The 24,136-nt window shown below is 36.9% G+C and overlaps 1 protein-coding gene across 1 annotated transcript; it reads right to left on the reverse strand.

Annotated features, from left to right (window-relative positions):
* Positions 1-8,444: 8,444 nt before the first annotated feature.
* LOC132543918 (uncharacterized) lies at positions 8,445-23,923 on the reverse strand. The gene is made up of 10 exons (XM_060207474.1): positions 23,911-23,923; positions 22,628-22,807; positions 22,174-22,351; positions 21,742-21,836; positions 21,188-21,319; positions 20,413-20,571; positions 20,026-20,144; positions 9,187-9,310; positions 8,808-8,816; positions 8,445-8,608 (listed from the first exon to the last, which is right to left on the reverse strand). Exons 1-10 carry the CDS (start codon positions 23,921-23,923, stop codon positions 8,445-8,447), a joined length of 1,173 nt encoding a protein of 390 aa, XP_060063457.1.
* Positions 23,924-24,136: the final 213 nt, after the last annotated feature.

Raw genomic sequence — 24,136 nt, forward strand, 5'->3', positions numbered from 1 at the left:
ATATCACTCCGGACATCACTAAACTAACTTATCACAGAATATCACCCCGGAATATCACCCTAGACATCACTTAACTAACTTATCACATATTATCACTAAACTAAACAAACTTATCACAGAATATCACTCCGGACATCACTAAACTAACTTATCACAGAATATCACTCCGGACATCACTAAACTAACTTATCACAGAATATCACCCCGGACATCACTAAACTAACTTATCACAGAATATCACTCCGGACATCACTAAACTAACTTATCACAGAATATCACTCCGGACATCACTAAACTAACTTATCACAGAATATCACCCCGGACATCACTAAACTGACTAATCACAGAATATCACCCCGGACATCACTAAACTAACTTATCACAGAATATCACCCCTGACATCACTAAACTGACTTATCACAGAATATCACCCCGGACATCACTAAACTAACTTATCACAGAATATCACAGCGGACATCACTAAACTAACTTATCACAGAATATCACAGCGGACATCACTAAACTAACTTATCACAGAATATCACCCGGACATCACTCAACTAACTTATCACAGAATATCACACGGACATCACTGAACTAACTTATCACAGAATATCACCCCGGACATCACTAAACTGACTTATCACAGAATATCACCCAGGACATCACTAAACTAACTTATCACAGAATATCACCCAGGACATCATAAAACTAACTTATCACAGAATATCACCCGGACATCATTAAACTAACTTATCACAGAATATCACCCCGGACATCACTAAACTAACTTATCACAGAATATCACCCCGGACATCATTAAACTAACTTATCACAGAATATCACCCAGGACATCATAAAACTAACTTATCACAGAATATCACCCCAGACATCACTAAACTAACTTATCACAGAATATCACCCCGGTCATCACTAAACTAACTTATCACAGAATATCACCCAGGACATCATAAAACTAACTTATCACAGAATATCACCCCGGACATCACTAAACTAACTTATCACAGAATATCACCAGGGACATCATTAAACTAACTTATCACAGAATATCACCCCAGACATCACTAAACCAACTTATCACAGAATATCACCCCGGACATCACTAAACTAACTTATCACAGAATATCACCCCGGACATCACTAAACTAACTTATCACAGAATATCACCCCGGACATCATTAAACTAACTTATCACAGAATATCACCCCAGACATCACTAAACCAACTTATCACAGAATATCACCCCGGTCATCACTAAACTAACTTATCACAGAATATCACCCCAGACATCACTAAACCAACTTATCACAGAATATCACCCCGGACATCAGTAAACTAACTTATCACAGAATATCACCCCGGACATCACTAAACTAACTTATCACATGATATCACCCCGGACATCACTAAACTAACTTATCACAGAATATCACCCCAGACATCACTAAACCAACTTATCACAGAATATCACCCCGGACATCAGTAAACTAACTTATCACAGAATATCACCCCGGACATCACTAAACTAACTTATCACATGATATCACCCCGGACATCACTAAACTAACTTATCACAGGATATCATCCTTGACATCTCTCGCTGAAATTACTAATCATAGGACTGAATTAACCAATTACTGGATATCTAAATGGGCAACAATCGCTGAATAGCAGGGCTGACTAATGACATGGATTTATTTGACTGTTTTACTGTGATTTTGGGTAAAACTAATAGAGAATTTGTCAGAATGATATACTTAACGGTGCCATTGAATCATGCTAACAGATAGACTAACGTGTTGGTGAGTAAATCAAAAGTGATTTACCTTTGAGTAAAATTGATTAACGTATGACAAATATATATTATAATGATAGACTCACGAGGAAATCAGATCTTATGGGGATTATTAAGGAAGAAAGGTCATTACGTTCATCATTTAGTGACCTTTACCAGGGGGTGAATAACTTTGAAAAGACGACAGTAACATTACCCAATCAAGCATTCATCTTTAGGAGTTTGAATGAACCATATACACAGACTTAAACCAATAAAGATCACTTGTATAAAACATCTCAACTTGAGATTTCCTCAAGTTGAGATTTTCCTCAGCTGATATCTCCTCAAAAACGGCTTGTATAAAATTTTCTCAAGGAACAGGAGGAAGGCATCGGCTAGGATGTCCTGAAATTCCTTGAGGTATTTTCATACAAGATATTTTCTAGGAGATATTAGCTGAGGAAAATCTCGACTTGAGGAAATCTCAAGTTGAGATGTTTTATACAAGTGGGGCCAGGAAACCAAGACTACCAGCCCTATATGATACCCTACCCTACCTAATTATCATTTGAGGGAAATTAGCTCAACGTTCATTTTGTGGTAAAAATGTGCGAATTGGCAGTGGCACAACAAGCTTGGTTACACCTACCCAGTTCTATCATAATAAGGTGTAAATTGATCAGCATTGGTCATGAAGCGTCATGTAGCAGATAGATTCTTTATAATAAATGGAGAACATAACAAGGAAACACAATGTATTTTCTGCGACAAAACTTACGGTAAATATTACACACTTTTATTTCAGAATTGTTTCAGAAAAAGGTACAATTACGTCGAAAGTACTCACCGACATGGTATTCCGATGAAAGAATCCAAAGGATCAGACCATATAAGGAAATCCTGGTCAACATTTTTGTTCTGTCTTTTTCAGTTGTACTAAAAATTTACGCAATATAAACTTTAAAATCAAAACCTGACGTCTTCTCTTTAATCATCATTTGCGTATGCTGTACGCAGGCTCGCGTTATCCGCGTGATTCTATAAATAGTTTGCCACAGGTGACGTATCACTATAGTGACTATATAATACCTCTACAGACGGGTGAGACTAAGCTCTGAGAGCTACGACAGGTAAAGCCATGCTACTGTATGTAAGAGCGCGCGGAGAATGGGACTGCTTTCCATTGGCTGTGAGAACCTGGCGGTATGCCTACAACTGTAGTTAAAGGAGCTGGCAGTGTCTATGACAGACTTGTCCTTACCTACGCTCACACTTAAACGAACAGAAGAGATATGGTCACCGCGCCAGTACATAACACACGCCCAGTTATCCTGGCCATTTAAACTCTCACCTTTTCTAATTGTGAAATGAATTTCTAGCTGTGATTAATATCATAATCTATTATTGGTTTTGTTTAACGCTTCAAAGCGTTGATCAGGAAAGCGGATTAATATGTTCACAACACAGCTGAGGGTGAATTTGAATTTTAAAAACTTTTTCATGTTTCCGTTAATTAAGTGGAACGATTAGTAACGCACGGTGGGTCTATATTTTGTTACTCGGTTTGAGTTGCTGGGTCACAGATATTGATAAGTTGTACCATCAGCAATAAGCAATATGTAGGTACTGTATTATTACCTTTCTGTGAAATCAATTGAACGATTAACAAATTTCTAGAACGTTTTTATGTTGAAGTGAAAGAGGAAACAAATGGTTCTCCAATACCTCTTTGAATGGTTTTAACAAAGCTGTCTGGTACAATCTAGCAATCAATATCCATACTGTATACTACATAATTGCATAGATATTTATCACAATAGCCCTTCCTCGTGTGGTCGGATGTGTCACTTCCCTTGTGACATAGATATCTGGCTTCTCTAGGTACAGTCAATATTGACGAAAAGGAAGCATTGTATCCCTAAACAGCCACAAACTGGCCTATACAGTCAATGAATTCTCCTACAAGATGTTATAATTCTCTAATTGACTCCGCGTGAAACAAGAGTGTCGTTGTTAACCTACACCCAGTCAAAGCCAGTTTAAATCGTAACAAGGGAGATAACTGCTGTTTCAGTTTGAGTGAGCAAAGACAATAATGGGTACGGCTCAATACAATAATTGTTGAATATGTGGATTATAAGAAAGCCGTATAACACCACCTGTGTACTATTTCAACGTTGTCATATTATGTTTTCTTTGAGTTTAAAGGTTGACACATGGCACAGAAATTCTCTGTATTCAACATGTCGGATTAGGGTAGAATATTTCCAGCGTTTGATTTTGGTCCACCTGTATAATCAGACCGCTTTCTCTGAGATATTCCAATAAAGAGACATTAGGGAAGCCAAGGTAACGTCCGCTGTATATGGTTGTGTAACCTTTAAAAGGTCTATCGAGTCGAGTGATGAATGAATGCTAATGAACACTGCCATAGTCAATAGTGTGATTGTCCTGGTCAGTTTAAATCTCTTGATTTTAGCCGCGTTCTAAATAAAACTACAAGCAAAAGTACACATCTTAATCAATAACTATACGAGTCACAATTTAAGTCTCTAATAAGAAATTGATTTGATCATGATTAAACAAAGCATGCTTTAGTATGTGATGATGAGTGTTACACTAATGAAAACAGATATATGATATACGTTTACACATAGTATACGTAACAACGACAAAGACGTATCCAGTAAGCTTGTGTTGCTAGAAATGTAAGACATTAGATAAAAATCAATAGGAAGTTCCGATGATAGAGACATTGTCAAGAGACAGGAATTTATCTATCAGTGACGAGTGTAGTAGCCAAATTCGTGAAGGCCCTTCTCGTTAGAACTTAGACGGATGTCATTTTGTACATCAAACAAACCGCGACACCTTTCGTGATCACATCAATATGTCAATACATCGATATGGATTGTACATATAGGGTATAGAACTTTTTTATGAAGAATTTGGTAATAATCTGACGTTTTCCAGATTGCCCCATTTAAAAGTTTTAAAGATAACAAACAGAATCAGTTTTCTTAAATATATATATATAACACGTATCAAACACAGCGTGGAAGTTTTTTTAAGTGAATGTTTTATTACATTTTGATTTCAAACTAGAAAGATAAAATATGCTTGTCCATTTGCGAATATCCACAGTTTCGTTTGATTAAACGTTTTTGTTTGAACATGATGGGATATCATTAAAAAAAACCCCAAAAACTTGAAAACAGAAATCAGTTATGTTAGGTGAGTCGTTTAGGTTGATTACTGATCACTGAACCGTGTTAGTTGATTACTGACCACTTAACCGTATTAGTTGATTACTTACCACTGAACCGTGTTAGTTGATTACTGACCACTGAACTGTGTTGGTTGATTACTGACCACTGAACTGTGTTGGTTGATTACTGACCACTGAACCGTGTTAGTTGATTACTGACCACTGAACTGTGTTGGTTGATTACTGACCACTGAACCGTGTTAGTTGATTACTGATCACTGAACCGTGTTAGTTGATTACTGACCAATGAACCGTGTTAGTTGATTACTGACCACTGAACTGTGTTGGTTGATTACTGACCAAACTGTGTTGGTTGATTACTGACCACTGAACCGTGTTAGTTGATTACTGACCATTTAACCGTGTTAGTTCATTACTGACCACTGAACTGTGTTGGTTGATTACTGACCACTTAACTGTGTTAGTTGATTACTGACCAAACCGTGTTAGTTGATTACTGACCAAACTGTGTTAGTTGATTACTGACCACTGAAACGTGTTAGTTGATTACTGACCACTGAACCGTGTTAGTTGATTACTAACCATTGAACCGTGTTAGTTGATTACTGACCACTGAACCGTGTTATTTGATTACTGACCACTGAACTGTGTTGGTTGATTACTGACCACTGAACTGTGTTGGTTGATTACTGACCAAACTGTGTTGGTTGATTACTGACCACTGAACCGTGTTAGTTGATTACTGACCATTTAACCGTGTTAGTTCATTACTGACCACTGAACTGTGTTAGTTGATTACTGACTACTGAACCGTGTTAGTTGATTACTGACCACTTAACCGTGTTAGTTGATTACTGACCACTGAACCGTGTTAGTTGATTACTGACCACTGAACCGTGTTAGTTGATTACTAACCACTGAACCGTGTTAGTTGATTACTGACCACTGAACCGTGTTAGTTGATTACTGACCACTGAACTGTGTTGGTTGATTACTGACCACTGAACTGTGTTGGTTGATTACTAACCACTTAACCGTGTTAGTTTATTACTGACCAAACTGTGTTGGGTGATTACTGACTAAACTGTGTTGGTTGATTACTGACCACTGAACTGTGTTGGTTGATTACTGATCACTTAACTGTGTTAGTTGATAACTGACCACTGAACCGTGTTAGTTGATTACTGAGCACTGAACTGTGTTGGTTGATTACTGACCAAACTGTGTTGGTTGATTACTGACCATTTAACTGTGTTGATTGATTACTGATCACTGAACTGTGTTAGTTGATTACTGACCACTGAACTGTGTTGGGTGATTACTGACCAAACTGTGTTGGTTGATAACTGACCACTGAACCGTGTTAGTTGATTACTGACCACTGAACCGTGTTAGTTGATTACTGACCACTGAACCGTGTTAGTTGATTACTGACCACTGAACCGTGTTAGTTGATTACTGACCAAACTGTGTTGGTTGATTACGGATCACTGAACTGTGTTGGTTGATAACTGACCACTGAACTGTGTTAGTTGATTACTGACCACTGAACCGTGTTAGTTGATTACTAACTAAACTGTGTTGGTTGATAACTGACCACTGAACCGTGTTAGTTGATTACTGACCACTGAACTGTGTTGGGTGATTACTGACCAAACTGTGTTGGTTGATAACGGATCACTGAACTGTGTTGGTTGATAACTGACCACTGAACTGTGTTAGTTGATTACTGACCACTGAACCGTGTTAGTTGATTACTAACTAAACTGTGTTGGTTGATAACTGACCAATGAACCGTGTTAGTTGATTACTGACCACTGAACCGTGTTAGTTGATTACTGACCACTGAACTGTGTTGGGTGATTACTGACCACTGAACCGTGTTAGTTGATAACGGATCACTGAACTGTGTTGGTTGATAACTGACCACTGAACTGTGTTAGTTGATTACTGACCACTGAACCGTGTTAGTTGATTACTAACTAAACTGTGTTGGTTGATAACTGACCAATGAACCGTGTTAGTTGATTACTGACCACTGAACCGTGTTAGTTGATTACTGACCAAACCGTGTTAGTTGATTACTGACCACTGAACCGTGTTAGTTGATTACTGATCACTTAACCGTGTTAGTTGATTACTGATCACTTAACCGTGTTAGTTGATTACTGACCACTGAACTGTGTTAGTTGATTACTGACCACTGAACTGTGTTGGGTGATTACTGACCAAACCGTGTTAGTTGATTACTGACCACTGAACTGTGTTGGGTGATTACTGACCACTGAACCGTGTTAGTTGACTACTGACCACTGAACCGTGTTAGTTGATTACTGACCACTGAACCGTGTTAGTTGACTACTGACCACTGAACTGTGTTGGGTGATTACTGACCAAACCGTGTTAGTTGACTACTGACCACTGAACCGTGTTAGTTGATTACTGACCACTGAACCGTGTTAGTTGACTACTGACCACTTAACCGTGTTAGTTGATTACTGACCACTGAACTGTGTTGGTTGATTACTAACCATTGAACCGTGTTGTTGGATTACTAACCACTGAGCTATGTTAGAATGATAAAAGAGCTTCATGAAATATGCGATATTTTCTGTGGCTTACAGTAGTCTTTACATATATGGTGAATGAAGAAGTCAATATTCTCCCTGTCTGTTTAACGTCTTTATAAAGCTTGTTTATCTCCATCACTAATCCTTTATCAAATTGACCATGTCACTTCATACACACAGCATGGCACTGCATTACTTAGGTACATAGATTAGTGCCTGTCAAAAATTCGTTTCTGACACATCCATACAGAATGTGTATTTTGATAAATGAAATACAGTTAGTTTGTAAACCATATGATAAGGTTCTTACTTCAAGACAACATTGATAGTACCGTGTAAAATTAGTCTATAATACTCGTGTATGTTATCTATTTCCGCCCGCCCGTCCGTCCGTCTGTCCATCCATCCGTCAGCTTCGTTAGAATAGCTGTCCTTTCATGAGTTAAGATACTTCATAATGGAACACACACTTACGATATTAATGTTTAGAAGAGAAATGTTTCTGCTGTAATTTATTTTTAAGTAAATAAAACTAAGCATCAGCTGTGAGTTATTTTTTTTGATGATTTAATACATTGACTAAAGAAGACATGCGGCAGTTTAAAAATTCCCCATTTCAAAATATCATAGGAAAGTGATTGTCGAAACATAAATGGTACAAGTAAGCTATATAGATGAATGGTTTTTCCATCCATTACTCATATAGTAGGATCATTTAGACCTTCAAATCAAATGGCAAATGTATAAAATATAGGAAAATTTCAAACATCTTCTGCTTCATAAATGTATTTGCAGTAGTTGCACATAGTAAAAACACACACTTTATATTGCGTCGCTAAGGTCGTTTTCAATGAATGAGTCTTCTTGTGTGGCGCCTCCTCTTCTTAATACGATTGTACTTGTATAAACACACAATGATGACAACGATGAGGATACAACATACGACTCCAAGCACTACAGCCACAATAATCAGCGTCGTTTTGATGCTTTCTTCCTCCACAGGCGCCGTGTCTGTTACAAACATGTGGATAATGAAGATAAAAAAAAAAAAATTCAAAATTCAATACTTTTATAAAAAAACACCTTCGGAATCATGTAGATGTTTAGATCAATTTAAACTGAAGTAGAAAAGGGAAAAATATGTATATCTGACACAATAATTGAAACAATCGTTAGTTAATAACAGATAATTCAATAGAAGAATACTCACAACAGCTCGCTGTAAAAGAAGAACACAAACAATAAAAATGCTTTTCTTTACATACAAACAGTTGTGTGGAAATCTAAAGCATTTCTCAGTATTATCAGTATGTAAATCTATTGAGAAGTACCAGTATTGATACAAACAGTTGTGTGGAAATCTTAAACATTTCTCAGTATTATCAGTATGGAAATCTATCGAGAAATAATCGTACTGATGAAAGTATGAACTTAACAACAATTAGACAAGGAATGATTGTACAATTAAACCAAACCTATTCAAAGTCTATAATATCAGTAAACATTTCTACACAAAATTCCACGCATTGAATTAAGAATTTATAGAAAGATAAAACGTGTTATATGATGTCATTGGTTAAATTACTCACAGGCCTCGTCATTCTGTAGAGATGTGACGTAACCACCGGTGGGGACTATCAGAGGAAGTTGCCCAGATTGACATTCCATAGGACTGACGCTCACTAGGACGTATGTACCGCTACTGAACAACACCTGTAAAAACAAAGGTTTTAACTAGCTAAGGACATACCGATACTGTACAACACCTAACATAAAGGAGGTTTTAACCTACTACCGACATACCTATACTGTACAACACCTATCATAAAGGAGGTTTTAACCTACTACCGACATACCTATACTGTACAACACCTATCATAAAGGAGGTTTTAACCTACTACCGTACATACCTATACTGTACAACACCTATCATAAAGGAGGTTTTAACCTACTACCGACATACCTATACTGTACAACACCTATCATAAAGGAGGTTTTAACCTACTACCGACATACCTATACTCTACAACACCTATCATAAAGGAGGTTTTAACCTACTACCGACATACCTATAATGTGCAATACCTAGAAAGGAGGTTTTAACCTACTACCGACATACCTATACAGTACAACACCTATCATAAAAGAGGTTTTAACCTACTACCGACATACCTATACTGTACAACACCTATCATAAAGGAGGTTTTAACCTACTACCGACATACCTATACTGTACAACACCTATCATAAAGGAGGTTTTAACCTACTACCGACATACCTATACTGTACAACACCTATCATAAAGGAGGTTTTAACCTACTACCGACATACCTATACTGTACAACACCTATCATAAAGGAGGTTTTAACCTACTACCGACATACCTATACTGTACAACACCTATCATAAAGGAGGTTTTAACCTACTACCGACATACCTATACTGTACAACACCTATCATAAAGGAGGTTTTAACCTACTACCGACATACCTATACTGTACAACACCTATCATATAGGAGGTTTTAACCTACTACCGACATACCTATACTACCTATACTGTACACCTATACTGTACAACACCTATCATAAAGGAGGTTTTAACCTACTACCGACATACCTATACTGTTCAACACCTATCATAAAGGAGGTTTTAACCTACTACCGACATACCTATACTGTGCAACACCTATCATAAAGGAGGTTTTAACCTACTACCGACATACCTATACTGTACAACACCTATCATAAAGGAGGTTTTAACCTACTACCGACATACCTATACTGTACAACAACTATCATAAAGGAGGTTTTGACCTACTACCGACATACCTATACTGTACAACACCTATCATATAGGAGGTTTTAACCTACTACCGACATACCTATACTGTACAACACCTATCATAAAGGAGGTTTTAACCTACTACCGACATACCTATACTGTACAACACCTATCATAAAGGAGGTTTTAACCTACCGACATACCTATACTGTACAACACCTATCGTACAGGAGGTTTTAACCTACTACCGACATACCTATACTGTACAACACCTATCATAAAGGAGGTTTTAACCTACTACCGACATACCTATACTGTACAACACCTATCATAAAGGAGGTTTTAACCTACTACCGACATACCTATACTGTACAACACCTATCATAAAGGAGGTTTTAACCTATCATAAAGGAGGTTTTAACCTACTACCGACATACCTATACTGTACAACACCTATCATAAAGGAGGTTTTAACCTACTACCGACATACCTATACTGTACAACACCTATCATAAAGGAGGTTTTAACTTACTACCGACATACCTATACTGTACAACACCTATCATAAAGGAGGTTTTAACCTACTACCGACATACCTATACTGTACAACACCTATCATAAAGGAGGTTTTAACCTACTACCGACATACCTATAATGTACAACACCTATCATAAAGGAGGTTTTAACCTACTACCGACATACCTATACTGTACAACACCTATCATAAAGGAGGTTTTAACCTACTACCGACATACCTATACTGTACAACACCTATCATAAAGGAGGTTTTAACCTACTACCGACATACCTATACTGTACAACACCTATCATAAAGGAGGTTTTAACCTACTACCGACATACCTATACTGTACAACACCTATCATAAAGGAGGTTTTAACCTACTACCGACATACCTATACTGTACAACACCTATCATAAAGGAGGTTTTAACCTACTACCGACATACCTATACTGTACAACACCTATCATAAAGGAGGTTTTAACCTACTACCGACATACCTATACTGTACAACACCTATCATAAAGGAGGTTTTAACCTACTACCGACATACCTATACTGTACAACACCTATCATAAAGGAGGTTTTAACCTACTACCGACATACCTTTACTGTACAACACCTATCATATAGGACGTTTTTACCTACTACCGACATACCTATACTGTAGAACACCTATCATATAGGAGGTTTTAACCTACTACCGACATACCTATACTCTACAATACCTATCATAAAGGAGGTTTTAACCTACTACCGACATACATATACCGTACAACACCTACTGCAAGTACATTTATGAAGCAGAAGATGTTTGAAATTTTCCTATATTTTATACATTTGCCATTTGATTTGAAGGTCTAAATGATCCTACTATATGAGTAATGGATGGAAAACCATTCGTCTATATAGCTTACTTGTACCATTTATGTTTCGACAATCACTTTCCTATGATATTTTGAAATGGGGAATTTTTAAACTGCCGCATGTCTTCTTTAGTCAATGTATTAAATCATCAAAAAAAATAACCCACAGCTGATGCTTAGTTTTATTTACTTAAAAATAAATTACAGCAGAAACATTTCTCTTCTAAACATTAATATCGTAAGTGTGTATTCCATTATGAAGTATCTTAACTCATGAAAGGACAGCTATTCTAACGAAGCTGACGGATGGATGGACAGACGGACGGACGGGCGGGCGGAAATAGATAACATACACGAGTATTATAGACTAATTCTACACGGTACTATCAATGTTGTGTTGAAGTAAGAACCCTATCCTATGGTTTACAAACTAACTGTATTTCATTTATCAAAATACACATTCTGTATGGATGTGTCAGAAACGAATTTTTGACAGGCACTAATCTATGTACCTAAGTAATGCAGTGCCATGCTGTGTGTATGAAGTGACATGGTCAATTTGATAAAGGATTAGTGATGGAGATAAACAAGCTTTATAAAGACGTTAAACAGACAGGGAGAATATTGACTTCTTCATTCACCATATATGTAAAGACTCCTGTAAGCCACAGAAAATATCGCATATTTCATGAAGCTCTTTTATCATTCTAACATAGCTCAGTGGTTAGTAATCCAACAACACGGTTCAATGGTTAGTAATCAACCAACACAGTTCAGTGGTCAGTAATCAACTAACACGGTTAAGTGGTCAGTAGTCAACTAACACGGTTCAGTGGTCAGTAATCAACTAACACGGTTCAGTGGTCAGTAGTCAACTAACACGGTTTGGTCAGTAATCACCCAACACAGTTCAGTGGTCAGTAGTCAACTAACACGGTTCAGTGGTCAGTAATCAACTAACACGGTTCAGTGGTCAGTAGTCAACTAACACGGTTCAGTGGTCAGTAATCACCCAACACAGTTCAGTGGTCAGTAATCAACTAACACGGTTTGGTCAGTAATCACCCAACACAGTTCAGTGGTCAGTAATCAACTAACACAGTTCAGTAGTCAGTAATCAACTAACACGGTTAAGTGGTCAGTAATCAACTAACACGGTTCAGTGATCAGTAATCAACTAACACGGTTCAGTGGTCAGTAATCAACTAACACGGTTTGGTCAGTAATCAACTAACACGGTTCAGTGGTCAGTAATCAACTAACACGGTTCATTGGTCAGTTATCAACCAACACAGTTTAGTTAGTAATCAACTAACACGGTTCAGTGGTCAGTAATCAACTAACACAGTTCAGTGGTCAGTTATCAACCAACACAGTTCAGTGATCCGTTATCAACTAACACGGTTCAGTGGTCAGTAATCACCCAACACAGTTCTACCGACATACCTTTACTGCACAACACCTATCATAAAGGAGGTTTTAACCTACTACCGACATACCTATACTGTACAACACCTATCATAAAGGAGGTTTTAACCTACTACCGACATACATATACCGTACAACACCTATCATATAGGAGGTTTTAACCTACTACCGACATACCTATAATGTGCAACACCTATCATAAAGGAGGTTTTAACCTACTACCGACATACCTATACTGTACAACACCTAGCATAAAGGAGGTTTTAACCTACTACCGACATACCTATAATGTGCAACACCTATCATAAAGGAGGTTTTAACCTACTACCGACATACCTATACTGTACAACACCTATCATAAAGGAGGTTTTAACCTACTACCGACATACCTATACTGTACAACACCTATCATAAAGGAGGTTTTAACCTACTACCGACATACCTATACTGTACAACACCTATCATAAAGGAGGTTTTAACTTACTACCGACATACCTATACTGTACAACACCTATCATAAAGGAGGTTTTAACCTACTACCGACATACCTATACTGTACAACACCTATCATAAAGGAGGTTTTAACCTACTACCGACATACCTATACTGTACAACACCTATCATAAAGGAGGGTTACTGTACAACACCTAGCATAAAGGAGGTTTTAACCTACTACCGACATACCTATACTGTACAACACCTATCATAAAGGAGGTTTTAACCTACTACCGACATACCTTTACCGTACAACACCTATCATAAAGGAGGTTTTAACCTACTACCGACATACCTATACTGTAAAACACCTATCATAAAGGAGGTTTTAACTTACTACCGACATACCTATACTGTACAACACCTATCATAAAGGAGGTTTTAACCTACTACCGACATACCTATACTGTACAACACCTATCATAAAGGAGGTTTTAACCTACTACCGACATACCTATAATGTACAACACCTATCATAAAGGAGGTTTTAACCTACTACCGACATACCTATACTGTACAACACCTATCATAAAGGAGGTTTTAACTTACTACCGACATACCTATACTGTACAACACCTATCATAAAGGAGGTTTTAACCTACTACCGACATACCTATACTGTACAACACCTATCATAAAGGAGGTTTTAACCTACTAACGACATACCTATACTGTACAACACCTATCATAAAGGAGGTTTTAACCTACTACCGACATACCTATACTGTACAACACCTATCATAAAGGAGGTTTTAACCTACTACCGACATACCTATACTGTACAACACCTATCATAAAGGAGGTTTTAACCTACTACCGACATACCTATAATGTGCAACACCTATCATAAAGGAGGTTTTAACCTACTACCGACATACCTATACTGTACAACACCTATCATAAAGGAGGTTTTAACCTACTACCGACATACCTATACTCTACAACACCTATCATAGAGGAGGTTTTAACCTACTACCGACATACCTTTACTGTACAACACCTATCATAAAGGAGGTTTTAACCTACTACCGACATACCTATACTGTACAACACCTATCATAAAGGAGGTTTTAACTTACTACCGACATACCTATACTGTACAACACCTATCATAAAGGAGGTTTTAACCTACTACCGACATACCTATACTGTACAACACCTATCATAAAGGAGGTTTTAACCTACTACCGACATACCTATACTGTACAACACCTATCATAAAGGAGGTTTTAACCTACTACCGACATACCTATACTGTACAACACCTATCATAAAGGAGGTTTTAACCTACTACCGACATACCTATACTGTACAACACCTATCATAAAGGAGGTTTTAACCTACTACCGACATACCTATACTGTACAACACCTATCATAAAGGAGGTTTTAACCTACTACCGACATACCTATACTGTACAACACCTATCATAAAGGAGGTTTTAACCTACTACCGACATACCTATAATGTGCAACACCTATCATAAAGGAGGTTTTAACCTACTACCGACATACCTATAATGTGCAACACCTATCATAAAGGAGGTTTTAACCTACTACCGACATACCTATACTCTACAATACCTATCATAAAGGAGGTTTTAACCTACTACCGACATACCTATACTGTACAACACCTAACATAAAGGAGGTTTTAACCTACTACCGACATACCGATAACGTACAACACCTATCATAAAGGAGGTTTTAACCTACTACCGACATACCTATACTCTACAACACCTATCATAAAGGAGGTTTTAACCTACTACCGACATACCTATACTGTACAACACCTATCATATAGGAGGTTTTAACCTACTACCGACATACCTATACTGTACAACACCTATCATAAAGGAGGTTTTAACCTACTACCGACATACCTATACTGTACAACACCTATCATAAAGGAGGTTTTAACCTAATACCGACATACCTATACTGTACAACACCTATCATAAAGGAGGTTTTAACCTACTACCGACATACCTATACTGTACAACACCTATCATAAAGGAGGTTTTAACCTACTACCGACATACCTATACTGTACAACACCTATCATAAAGGAGGTTTTAACCTACTACCGACATACCTATACTGTACAACACCTATCATAAAGGAGGTTTTAACCTACTACCGACATACCTATAATGTACAACACCTATCATAAAGGAGGTTTTAACCTACTACCGACATACCTATACTGTACAACACCTATCATAAAGGAGGTTTTAACTACTACTACCGACATACCTATACTGTAGAACACCTATCATATAGGAGGTTTTAACCTACTACCGACATACCTATACTCTACAATACCTATCATAAAGGAGGTTTTAACCTACTACCGACATACCTATACTGTACAACACCTAACATAAAGGAGGTTTTAACCTACTACCGACATACCTATACTGTACAACACCTATCATAAAGGAGGTTTTTTATACCTATACTACAACACCTATCATAAAGGAGGACATACCTATACTGTACAACACCTATCATAAAGGAGGTTTTAACCTACTACCGACATACCTATAATGTACAACACCTATCATCATAAAGGAGGTTTTAACCTAGGACATACCTATACTGTACAACACCTATCATAAAGGAGGTTTTAACCTAATACCGACATACCTATACTGTACAACACCTATCATAAAGGAGGTTTTAACCTACTACCGACATACCTATACTGTACAACACCTATCATAAAGGAGGTTTTAACCTACTACCGACATACCTATACTGTACAACACCTATCATAAAGGAGGTTTTAACCTACTACCGACATACCTATACTGTACAACACCTATCATAAAGGAGGTTTTAACCTACTACCGACATACCTATACTGTACAACACCTATCATAAAGGAGGTTTTAACCTACTACCGACATACCTATACTGTACAACACCTATCATAAAGGAGGTTTTAACCTACTACCGACATACCTATACTGTACAACACCTATCATAAAGGAGGTTTTAACCTACTACCGACATACCTATACTGTACAACACCTATCATAAAGGAGGTTTTAACCTACTACCGACATACCTATACTGTACAACACCTATCATAAAGGAGGTTTTAACCTACTACCGACATACCTATACTGTACAACACCTATCATAAAGGAGGTTTTAACCTACTACCGACATACCTATACTGTACAACACCTATCATAAAGGAGGTTTTAACCTACTACCGACATACCTATACTGTACAACACCTATCATAAAGGAGGTTTTAACCTACTACCGACATACCTATACTGTACAACACCTATCATAAAGGAGGTTTTAACCTACTACCGACATACCTATACTGTACAACACCTATCATAAAGGAGGTTTTAACCTACTACCGACATACCTATACTGTACAACACCTATCATAAAGGAGGTTTTAACCTACTACCGACATACCTATACTGTACAACACCTATCATAAAGGAGGTTTTAACCTACTACCGACATACCTATACTGTACAACACCTATCATAAAGGAGGTTTTAACCTACTACCGACATACCTATACTGTACAACACCTATCATAAAGGAGGTTTTAACCTACTACCGACATACATACCTATACTGTACAACACCTATCATAAAGGAGGTTTTAACCTACTACCGACATACCTATACTGTACAACACCTATCATAAAGGAGGTTTTAACCTACTACCGACATACCTATACTCTACAACACCTATCATAAAGGAGGTTTTAACCTACTTTAACCATAAAGGAAGTTTTAACCTACTACCGACATACCTATACTGTACAACACCTATCATAAAGGAGGTTTTAACCTACTACCGACATACCTATAATGTACAACACCTATCATAAAGGAGGTTTTAACCTACTACCGACATACCTATACTGTACAACACCTATCATAAAGGAGGTTTTAACCTACTACCGACATACCTATACTGTACAACACCTATCATAAAGGAGGTTTTTACTACCGACATGTACTACCTACCGACATACCTATACTGTACAACACCTATCATAAAGGAGGTTTTAACCTACTACCGACATACCTATACTGTACAACACCTATCATAAAGGAGGTTTTTACTACCGACATACCGATACTGTACAACACCTATCATAAAGGTGGTTTTAACCTACTACCGACATACCTATACTGTACAACACCTATCGTAAAGGAGGTTTTAACCTACTACCGACATACCTATACTGTACAACACCTATCGTAAAGGAGGTTTTAACCTACTACCGACATACCGATACTGTACAACACCTATCATAAAGGAGGTTTTAACCTACTACCGACATACCTATACTGTACAACACCTATCATAAAGGAGGTTTTAACCTACTACCGACATACCTATACTGTACAACACCTATCATAAAGGAGGTTTTAACCTACTACCGACATACCTATACTGTACAACACCTATCATAAAGGAGGTTTTAACCTACTACCGACATACATATACCGACAATATCATAAAGGAGGTTTTAACCTACTACCGACATACCTATACTGTACAACACCTATCATATAGGAGGTTTTAACCTACTACCGACATACCTATACTGTACAACACCTATCATAAAGGAGGTTTTAACCTACTACCGACATACCTATACTGTACAACACCTATCATAAAGGAGGTTTTAACCTACTACCGACATACCTATACTGTACAACACCTATCATATAGGAGGTTTTAACCTACTACCGACATACCTATACTGTACAACACCTATCATAAAGGAGGTTTTAACCTACTACCGACATACCTATACTGTACAACACCTATCATAAAGGAGGTTTTAACCTACTACCGACATACCTATACTGTACAACACCTAGCATAAAGGAGGTTTTAACCTACTACCGACATACATATACCGTACAACACCTATCATAAAGGAGGTTTTAACCTACTACCGACATACTTATACTGTACAACACCTATTATATAGGAGGTTTTAACCTACTATCGACATACCGATACTGTACATCACCTATCATAAAGGAGGTTTTAACCTACTACCGACATACCTATACTGTACAACACCTATCATAAAGGAGGTTTTAACCTACTACCGACATACTTATACTGTACAACACCTATCATAAAGGAGGTTTTAACCTACTACCGACATACTTATACTGTACAACACCTATCATAAAGGAGGTTTTAACCTACTACCGACATACCTATACTGTACAACACCTATCATAAAGGAGGTTTTAACCTACTACCGACATACCTATACTGTACAACACCTATCATAAAGGAGGTTTTAACCTACTACCGACATACCTATACTGTACAACACCTATCATAAAGGAGGTTTTAACCTACTACCGACATACCTATAATGTACAACACCTATCATAAAGGATATCTATATGCAATATAGAATAATAAAAAAACTGACTTGAAGGCAAGTACCCTTACTGGACAACACCGGAAACAACGGAAGTTTACTTAGGAATATACTCATCTGATGTTTGGTCGGAATCGGTACATGATTCAATCTAAAATGAATTTCAACGTACTATCTTGGACTTTTATAAAAAGAAATTATATGTATATACTTTGTTATCTGTATTTGTATATACAAACTTAAAATGGGTGCTTTATATGGCGCTTAGAAGATTTTCGCTTGCACTACATTTTTGATGGCATGATTGACGCCGTGATTCGATAATGAATTATTCGTGGAGTCTGACTTGATGAACTTCTTTACCAGATTTTAAGAACACGATAAAGCAAGTACAAAATAAGCTTGTTTGGGTAAAATTTGCCAAAATGTAAGTACAGTGACCGCCTGTTTTTTAGTCATGGAAACAATGTCCCCAATATGTTCAGTCATGGACAAAATATCCTCAAAATGTCTCTATCCTTGAATATCGTTTCACTGATTGATATATTCACCATACAGTAATAGTATTATCAAATAACTGATTATTTAAAACTGGAAATTTGATGTTGAAGTGATATCGGCGTATTACACTGTATTAACAAGCATAAAGTCATTGTCAGATCTATATAAATACCTATTGAAGCGAATTTTGTGATGTGAAAAATAGTGTGTAGAAGACGAAATGCAAGTTTGAAACTACCACCAGCCAAGCACAATTTTTGTCACCATAGAATACTTTAAGACAAAGTAGTCAACCCTGAAGTAGAAAATGACCTCCATCAGCAACCGCAAAATACTTAAAAAAAAAACCAAAAAAAACCTCATGTAACAGGTATCCAGCCTTCAGATAATGATTTCTTTACCATGATGTAGGTTATTTTGAAAATACTTACCAAACATGAAAACTGGAAGTAGGTGGTGCCATCTGGTGTCGAAGGATCATTGTTATACAAGGTGATGTAATAATACCCGCTTGTCAAGACGTGATTCACGCAGTAAAGAGTTCCGTTCTCTACAATACAAAATATACATAATTCCTAAAAACACTTACTCGGCAAGGTTAACTGTAAACAAATAATTTACAAATACACAATAAATAATCAATAATTAAAAAGATAAACACATCAAACATTATAACGAAATAAAGAATTTGGAACAACAAATTATTCATGGAAAAGCGCTTCACCAGTTTTATTGAGTATGGCCCAGTAAAGCATGTTTGCGTTGAATGATAAAGATATTTTTGTACTCCATTGTTAAACTGTTGTCTGTAAACTTACGCGAGAACATCATGGACTCGGAACACGTGTCTGTGTTATATGTCAGGGTGCTTGTGTCGGTACAGATATCGAGGTTGGTAGAGTTACAAGTCGTGCCGATGTATGTGAAGATTCCTTGTATTACGTCAGGACATGTTGTCTTACCCTGGGATTCCGAACCTGCATTCCATAAGAAATATCCATATTGTCATGATAGCCTTATAGCCATAGAACAATTCTTTGATATTTGCATGCAAACACCTTAAATGTGATTTTTTTCGATAGTTTAATTTTTTTCGATTTTCTGTAAAATATTTAACGACCTCAGTGTCCCGCTATTAAGCTCTTTGTCAAAGTGTCTACTTTTTTCTGACGGTATTCTGTCACCGGACGTAGTAAATAATAAAAGTTTTCACAAGTAATAACCCGTACAGTTGCATAATGGCTTGCCCGAACACCAGAAACCACCAGGAAACCTATACTCTCTAGAGCGTTGGTGGTATTCGTGACTTATCAGTGAGAACGATTTAATGATATCATATTAAGGAGTATTAGGAAATTTCTATTGACCATAATTTGTACACATGCAATGAGAGACCATCCCATTTTTTCCGCCTTGTATTACCCTTCTGCTGACGTGTCTTTTGATTCCCTCTTTTACTGGTCATATTGGAATCTAATTAAACAGATATGTACATTCTCACTTATATTTGATGTTAGTGAAAAGTTAAAAAAAAATATGACTGCTAAGTACCACTCAGTTCGCAAGCATGTACATTTTTTTGTCCTTTCTTACCTGACAACAACGCAACATAGGTTCTCTCCCCGGATGTTGTGTATTCTGTATCATCACAGACGGCGCTGCCTGTCAGCGCTGTACTGGAAGTTGAGACACGCTCGGTCACATCCGTGGCAACAGTACTTAGAGCTAAATAACATAAATACGACTTAATGATAACCATACTCGCATCCCATAACAAGAGCAAACCATAAACTGAGGTATAAATTTCTTGAAACTTTTGAAAAATAATGTTAAATGTATTAAGCTTGTGTTACATTTGACTTCGGGCTACGTGGCTTGCTTCAAAAAGGCAGGGACTCACTCATAAAGGGTTAAGGATTTGGGGGGGGGGGGGTTATTTATAATATAATTTTACTTTGAGAGATAAAAAAAGGGGGATATGGTATGGGTTGGGGGCCCATTTAGATTTTGTAGCACATTATTTTCGGCGGAATATAAAAATTTGTACAAGATTGGATAGACTTGCTTGCACGTGAGAAGGAACTGTTCATATCTGTCAAAAGATGGACTGAACAAATACTTGTATTTGTTATAGTTTAGAGACTTACTTGTAAGAAGGGAGTATGTATATTTGGCAGAAGATTGTTTCTCGATGTACAGGCATGTATAGACGTTCTCGGTGGTGTTAAACAGTTCTTCTGACCTGTGTAACAGTATTAGAAAACACTCAGTCCTTCATATAAGAGAGATCCACAATAATTCATACCTCAGAAGATACGAAATGGTAACCTTGATTTTGGTGATATTTTAACATAATCCATTTCATTACAGTTAGAAAATTTTCTCTTTGCCAAGCAAGTTGAATATCTGATATTGAAACACGTGTAACGGTTATGACAGGGAAAGAAAAAAAACAACCCATTCCGTCTTTGAAATACATGTCACCATATGATTTATCAATAGAGTGTATGTACGTGTAGACAGCATAACCGGAGTTATGGTATGCTGTCATAATAATGGTTTAATGACAGACAACTTACTTCAGTACATAGTAACCACTGAAGGCCTCGTTACAAGCCATTGTATATAACGTGTTACCGGATGTTGTCATCTTGGTCTGGAAGTTACTGATATGAGAACTATTGACTGTCCAGGTTCCTCTTGAATTGGTCATCCATGTGTTCTGGAAATCGCTAGGAAACGTGCAGGCTGCATTTACTGAAACAAATGGCATTTAAATTTAAGCCAAATAAAGGACATTATCTGTTATAAATTAGTCTATATTTTATCAATACCCATGAAAAGCAGATAAAAAAAAAATCGATTTGTAGACGAATTCAGTATTGGCAGTTTATCTCTACAATCTCTTTTTTACACATTTACACATAATGTACAAAAGTTTAGATTAATTTAGTCTTGGTCACATATAAATAACCGCTGTCTATTTAGACTTAGGATAGAATGACAATGTTACTGGTACACGAAGTGCATTACCTTGAAACATTTTGTTGGTAAACACCATCAAAAGACACAAACATTTGCTGTTCCAAAAGACGTCCGCCATGTTTACGAACAGAGAATACAATGGGGCTATGAAAGCGTACGTGAATAGTCGAGGCCAGTCTCTCTTACACAACACTGGTATATCGACCTTATATTTTATGTTGGGACTATCTGAATAGTATAATATTGAAACTGCAGTCTCGTTATGTGCGTGATTTTAACTTCTGCTTTACCAGTAATATTTACCTGTCGCACAGGTACATATGTATAAACAGAATTTGTATTAGTATGTTGGAACTGGTTGGCTGCATATCATCAGGTAAATTCAATTAATACAGAAAGTCGATATTTCCTTGTATATACAAGTATGGACGTTTAATTCTGTATGTTGAAAGTGGTATTGTGACAGGCAAATGGGTATAGCTAGGCTATTGAATACGTGTACCCAAAGCATAGAAAGTGTTGTAGAAACCGGATCAATGTCTATCCAGCAGTGAACACAACGAAACACGAAACAAAGGATATATGTGGAGGGTTAGACGTACACCACCAAGCTCCTAACAGTACGCAGCCGTGTTAATGATGTTTTAACAATGACATAGATGGTGTGGGATTCCTATGATTAAATATAGCAACACTTGTATACGAATTTTTCCTTGATTTCGTACAGTTATAACGATAGCCGTTGTGATATAATTTATTATTATTATTATTATTACAATCTTAACGGCCCGTAATCACATAAAAGGTCATTAGGGCCATCATCCGGTGAAACACACAGCGATCCAAAAGGTAATAACATTAAACAAACTAAAAGGTAAAAGACAAATGTTAAAAATCTTAAATGGTTATATTATCATAACATTATTTATATAGGCATAACTGATGATATAATTAAGGTGAAATGTATACACCTAATACAAGGAAATACGGTATCACCGAGGAGTCAACACTACAAAGATGAACAGACATATATATATAAGATATCAAGATAAGTATAAGATATACCAAAGGTTTACCAAATCCGGATACGAAATATCGAAAGCTGGAGAGAGTTCTTAATTTGATATTCTCAAAGCATGATATGAGTAATACACTAAAACGGCGAGATAGATTAATTTCGTGACGAGTTTGATATATCATATATCAATTGAGAACGAATAACGGGGATTTTTTTTATCAAAATATCGATTTTGCAAGGAAATATAATAGGAACCGGACATTTATATGACAAACATGGATTCATTCCCTGTGTATCAGATCTCCACTGTTACGCCCAAATGCCATTTTTGAATGTGTGAAGTCAATTGATTTCCCGAAGTGACGTCACAATAAGCCCTAACACACGAGTAATATGCAAAATATATGACATCGGTATATTCACTAATAACAAGGCAATCATGTGATTAAGGCACGGTCTTTACATTGTTCCCACGCATGTGAGATACGCAATTTGTGTCTGTACATCGCATTTCCAAATATAATCTGCTCGATTTTTCT

The sequence above is a fragment of the Ylistrum balloti genome, unplaced genomic scaffold (genome assembly GCF_031769215.1).
Source record: "Ylistrum balloti isolate Yb309-2 unplaced genomic scaffold, AGI_CSIRO_Ybal_v1 Utg369586, whole genome shotgun sequence".
In the NCBI taxonomy this organism is placed as follows: domain Eukaryota; kingdom Metazoa; phylum Mollusca; class Bivalvia; order Pectinida; family Pectinidae; genus Ylistrum; species Ylistrum balloti.

What these genes read in the sequence shown, in the direction of transcription:
- LOC132543918 (XM_060207474.1), bottom strand. An exon ending in CTATGTTGCGTTGTTGTCAG is followed by an intron (nt 20,572 to 21,187) that starts GTAAGAAAGGAC and finishes TATGGAATGCAG; the next exon opens with GTTCGGAATCCCAGGGTAAG. An exon ending in ACTTCCAGTTTTCATGTTTG is followed by an intron (nt 9,311 to 20,025) that starts GTAAGTATTTTC and finishes TTGTTTTTACAG; the next exon opens with GTGTTGTTCAGTAGCGGTAC.